We start from the raw sequence: 6,000 nt of genomic DNA, 5'->3' as shown, positions 1-6,000 counted from the left end.
GGAGAGATTGAGATGGTTTGGACATGTGCACAGGAGGGAAGCGGAGTATATCGGGAGAAGGATGTTGAAGATGGAGCCGCCAGGCAGGAGGAGAAGAGGAAGGCCAAAGAAGAGGTTCATGGATACGGTGAGGGTGGACATGCGGGTGGTTGGAGTGTCAATGGAAGATGTGGAGGATAGAGCGAAATGGAGACAGTTGATCCGCTGTGGCGACCCCTAACGGGAGCAAGCCGAAATAGGAAGAAGAGATATCATGAACACATGATACTCCAATCTCAGAGAGAACACGAGGCATAAGGAATGAAGGATGAATGAATGAGTTCCCACCTGCTGTTCCTTCGTCTGCCATTGCTTTCCCTGCCACATCTGCAATGAGGCAACAACCCTCCCCTCATGTTCATATAAATAATTGTCATTTTCTGTATGTTTGTCTGTCTGTAACACAAATCACGCCAAAACTAAGGGCGAATTGTCACCAAACTTGGCACACGGACCATTTTCGACCTCACGGTGAACATGGGCTACTTGGTTTCATCTGGACTTGCAGGGATTTGGGAGGGGAGGGGAGGTAAAATGTATCATGTCGCACCACCTAATGGTGGTGGCAGATGGTATCACAAGCCAACTGTGGAGATCACTGGCATTTTTCCACTGTACACATTCCCAGATAGTCGGAAGCCCCAAAGCCAACCTGCAGTAATCAAGGCAGGGCAGGGGAAAGGGGGGGGGTGATTGGGAGTCCAGAGAGAGGGAAGGGGTAGGGTGGGCGTCTGTAGGGAGGTAGGGTGGGCGTCTGTAGGGAGGGGGGTGATTGGGAGTACAGAGAGAGGGAAGGAGTAGGGTGGGTGTCTGTAGGGAGGAGGGGTGGGAGAAAGGGGGGGTGATTGGCAGTACAGAGAGAGGGAAGGAGTAGGGTGGGTGTCTGTAGGGAGGGGGGTGGGAGGAAGGGGGGTGATTGGGAGTACAGAGAGAGGGAAGGGGTAGGGTGGGTGTCTGTAGGGAGGAAAGAGGTGAAGGGGTGGTGTGGCAATTCAGAGGGTAGGAGGCAAGAGGAGAGAGTGGAAGTGGGCGGGAGGAGGGACCCGCCGTTGCCCGATCATGCTGGGCACACCTTCCAGCAACTTCTAAAGTACTCTGTCAGTGGGTGCATCTCCAGGTGATGCTCAGCATGACTACTCCAAGGTAAAGGTTAGATTTTAAACTTTTGCAGATTTAACTAAAACCATGGAACACTCGTTGATGTATATACTTCATTTACATAATCACCTAACTCTGTCTTGAATGTCAATTTGTAATTTTATTTTTTTAAGCGACAACAGCTGTGATAAAAAGTTATTTGTACTGCCATCTACTGTCTTGCCATGGCTTATAAACATCGGTTTGGTATATCCATCCCTTCCAACCATCCATATACCTACTCCCATGTCTGCTTAATTTTGTCTAACAGTCTTGGTCTCATTTTCAAGAAGTTGGTGAGAGAGAAGTTACCAATAAGTTTTTTTTTTTTTCTTCCTTATTTTTTAATCTTTCAAGAGGATTTTTTTTGTTGTTTCCAGAAAAAGGGATTCATACAGATATCATACATGTTTCTTCTGTATTTGTGGCCCTCAAAAAGGGGCGTTTTGGGTTTGATGAAGCTTTTCAGAGAAACTCGAGGAAATCCTCGTCAATGCTTTCCTCATCGAAGACGGAAAATTCTTGAGGTCGGACATACGTCACAGTCACGTGACTTCGCTTGGTGACGTGACCGCCATGTTGGCAAAGGGGAAAACAAACGCAGCACAGGTCGCAGACACACGTACATCGTCACGTGACTTCGCTTGGTGACGCGACCGCCATGTTGGCAAAGGGGAAAACAAACGCAGCACCGGTCGCAGACACACGTACATCGTCACGTGACTTCGCTTGGTGATGCGACCGCCATGTTGGCAAAGGGGAAAACAAACGCAGCACCGGCCGCAGACACACGTACATCGTCACGTGACTTCGCTTGGTGACGCGACCGCCATGTTGGCAAAGGGGAAAACAAACGCAGCACAGGTCGCAGACGCACGAACATCGTGGTTTTACTTGCTCGCAAAGCCGAGTGATTTGTTTTTTTTCTGTCGATGTATTTCAGATAAATTGTTGATACATCGTGTTCACCCAAGTGTTTGCAATGTCATATCAACATATAGACCATTTATGAGGTGATGCATCGGCTGGATATCGAGCCAAAATACAGTTAATTGACCTTGATTGTTGTCCCGACCAGTATCCCGGTGATTCGTGGATCGACAACCCGAAGGAATGGCCGAACGTGCAATACCCGGACGGATACACGTGTCTAGTCAAGACACCAGGTATGTAATTCAATTTTAAACCAAGTTTTAACTGTGTGTTATCAAATATTACTGTACTGGATTGTTAATATATTATTTCAATTATTTTTGAACTCCCGAGCTGACGTGGCTAGTTAGTAATAGTTTTAATTGACCTGCCTTGTCTGTGCTGTGTGACGGTGAGTTAACTAAACTGTGCAAGCTGTGGGTCACTCACTCACCCAGCCAGAATGTCAATGAATGATTAAAATATTGCTCACATTCATGTTGTATAAATTGTGCCTTATCCCTGATTTTCATGATGTGTATGAGCGTTGCCGTATGTGAGTGAGCATGTGTGCCTGTGTGTCTCTACGTTTTGTAATGATGTAGCAGTGCGTGGCTATTTCTTGTGGCTGCTGAGTTGAAGCGCCTGGGCTGAGGACAAGACTGCAGTGAACTTATAGGAAAGGCCGACACATTGTCATTGCATTTAGTTTGCAAGTTCTAATCTATCTATAATTCCAGCAATCTCTGTGTGTCTGTCTGTCTGCGACCACCGTTTCTCAACAACCACCGGTCCGATCTCATTGAAACTTGCCAAGAATATTGCTGGGGACCCGTGGATGTGCCTTTTCAAGGTTTGATATGAACCGGACAAGCGGTTCCCAAGTTACGGCCATTTATCTGTCGACCAATGACAAGACACGGTGCTATGACGTCACGAATGACGTCACAATTAATGTTTACTTATTTATTCTTTTTTTTGTTTGTTTTGCACGATCGACGGTCCGATCTGATTGAAACTTGCCAGGAATATTGCCGGGGCCCCGCGGATGTGCTATTCAAGGTTTGATATTAATCGGACCAGCGGTTCCCAAGTTACGGACATTTATCTGCTGATCAATGACAGGTCACGGTGCTATGACGTCACGAATGACATCACAATTAATATTTCTTTCTTTCTTTTTTATTATTCCTTTTGCACGATTGAAACTTGCCAGGAATATTCCTGTGGACCAGCGGATGTGCCTTTTCGAGGTTTGAGAGAGAGAGAGAGAGGCTGCACCTACGGGCCCGTACTAGTCCTATTAATGGCAATGAAGGGCCAAGGCATTAATGTTTTTTGCGTGATGTACCATTCCTTAATTGCCCTGGTACTATTTTAATAACTAACCACAGAATATATTTTTCTTTTTAATCTCAGGAGTGTTTACACATGAAGCAATGAAAAACTACCGTTCACTGGAAGTCCACAAATGTTTTGTCTCTGGTTGGGAGCAGACTGTGCTACACAAAAATGTTGGAGGTAACCATGTTAGAGCCTCTAATATTTGTTTGATCAACCATCAAACTCTAACATTTGATGGAAATTGATGCCACGATTGATGGCTCTAAGCCACAGAAGTATCCTCTCTCGTTCAATAGCCTGACTTGGTATGAGATAAAAGGAGAGTTCTGAATTTTTTTGCTTTGTTATTAGTACAACTGAAAATACAGCAACTTTTCGGCATTGTTGCAAATAATAATGTGTAATAAAGGCTACGAAAGAAACAAACTTGTAACCATGTACGAGTCGAGTGCCGTGCGATAGCGCTAGCGCTACATACACCGCTGCAACGCATGGCAGGGCGATCCGAGCGGACGAGGTACTTTGTTTTCCCCTTCGCCAGCGTTACTGTGCGGACATTGCATTATGGGTCGGCGAAGTTCCTGGATGTCCGACCCCGAGGATAACTCCTTGTCTGAATCAAGATAAAGCAATACACTGTCACTGTCGTCATCTCCTCCTCCCAAATGATGTCATCCTCTGTGCCGTCCATCTTGTTGGAGATGCAGCATTTCAGAAATGCTCGCTTGATGATGTCCGACGGTATCTCCTCCCACACCTTGACGATCCAGCCGCAGATCATCAGAAGGTCGAACTTTCTCATCCTCCTGATGAACGCCGGCAGTCTCCCAGCCAGCATAATGCTCAGCCAATGTAGTGACGGGAGTAATGGTGAAAGTTCAACCAAATGCGTCGAGCCAATGCTCCTCGGAATCTGGGTCAAATACAAAGGCCTGCGAAGTAAAAAAGTTCATCTGGTCGACGCGAGTAATCTGCAGGAAGCAAGTTATGAACCGCTGATATAAAGGAGGGAAGAACCAAACGAAGAGAACCAAAGGGAAGCCAAAAGAACCGAGCAGCACTGGTACTTCTTAAATCTTCACTGTCCCACGTGGCTTCTCGCTCTCAAGGTTCTTCCTTTAAAATCCATTTCCTGCCCTCGTATGGAAAAGTACTCGGGGTTGATTGGTGGTTGTTCCTAGTTTTAATCCACGCCTTGCTATCCATGATTTCCTCGCATAGCGTCAGCGTGTAAGGAATGAGCTTGTTGGATTAATTCTGCCTGCATCAGATGTTCATGTCGAAAATGATGCATGTAAAAAGATAGTCACCACTACAAGTCCCTCGTCTATCCACCCCTTCTGCTGCACACGAACAATGATGCCGGCTGGAAACTTGTCTTTGGGCGGTGTCTTCCTCAAGAACGCGATATATGAGGGAAGTTGGCCGTGCAAGCTTATTTGAGGTGGGTGCTCCGTTATTGGATTATTGTGAATAATTCTTCTTTTGATGTGAGCCCAAGTGTTCTTTTTTTTGTGTGTGTTAATGGCGTTTTCAGAGCCACGAGGCTCCATCTACAAAAGTGTTATTTGGAATATCTATCTATAATTCCAGGTGTGTGTGTGTGTGTGTGTGTGTGTGTGTGTGTGTGTGTGTGTGTGTGTGTGTGTGTGTGTGTGTGTGTGTGACTGCTGTTTCTCGACAACCACTGGTCCGATCTAATTGAAACTTGCCAGGTATATTGCTGGGCCCTGAGTATGTGCCTTTTCAAGGTTTGATGTTAATCGGACAAGTGCTTCCCAAATTGTGGCCATTTATTTACCAACCAATGAAAGGACACGTTGCTGCATAGGCCGGTGCGTGGCCGGCCGACGATGATGTCACGTGCTGTGCCGGTTACGATGGGGATCGATCGGTGCCTTAGTTACCGTGGCGTAGGAGTGGCAATGGTCAATGGCAGCGAATGTCATGGCAAGCAAAGACAGGGATGTAAACTTGATTTTAATTTGGATTTTAATTAACTCTGTGTGTGTAAGTATCACAGCAGTTGTTACTTCAATGCAAGCGATAATTCGTGGAATGTATGTGAACATTCCGTACGGGCACGCACCACTTCCGGATAGTGATGACTTCCTGTATTGTAATAATTTCTCGATCTCTTATGCGCATTTATAGATAAACACAATGCCGCAATCCAGTCGTCGTTTATGAGAGCGAAGGAACGGCCTGTGTGGTTGTTTCTGGCTCGCGGTTTGAAAGTTTTTATTTTTATTTTTTTTGCACGTACGGGCACGTACTAGTAATTGAAATTCAGCATTGATTGTTTTTAAGACATTTTTTTTCCACTCTGGATTAAACCTATTGTTCTATACCTGAGTATTAACCACACCCCGAACTTTTACCTTTTTCCCTGATAAAAAAGTGCGGTTTATACACCGGAAAATACGGTAAGTCATTTGTTGCATGTTGAGATGTATCAGTAGTTTACGCTAATGCATGCATGCATGGTTAAGGAGAGTCATGTGACCCGCCCATCTTCCGTTGCTGTGCTGTGTTGTGCCCATGTCTGGTTTAAACATATTGTTCCCA

General features: G+C 45.7%; 1 protein-coding gene across 1 annotated transcript in view; it reads left to right on the top strand.

Annotated features, from left to right (window-relative positions):
* Positions 1-1,128: 1,128 nt before the first annotated feature.
* LOC147035048 (cell adhesion molecule 3-like) overlaps positions 1,129-6,000 on the top strand; it is a gene marked incomplete at its 5' end in the record, with an annotated part of 407,062 nt that continues 402,190 nt past the window's right edge. The window contains 2 exons of the mRNA XM_085893108.1: positions 1,129-1,182; positions 2,255-2,342. Coding sequence (XP_085749234.1) covers positions 1,129-1,182; positions 2,255-2,342 — 142 coding nt within the window. The remainder of the gene's footprint in view (positions 1,183-2,254; positions 2,343-6,000) is intronic.

This window comes from Eptatretus burgeri, chromosome 1, assembly GCF_056783735.1.
Source record: "Eptatretus burgeri isolate ZD-2024b chromosome 1, Ebu_testis_v1, whole genome shotgun sequence".
In the NCBI taxonomy this organism is placed as follows: Eukaryota; Metazoa; Chordata; class Myxini; order Myxiniformes; family Myxinidae; genus Eptatretus; species Eptatretus burgeri.
This window is presented reverse-complemented; position numbering and strand designations above follow the sequence as displayed.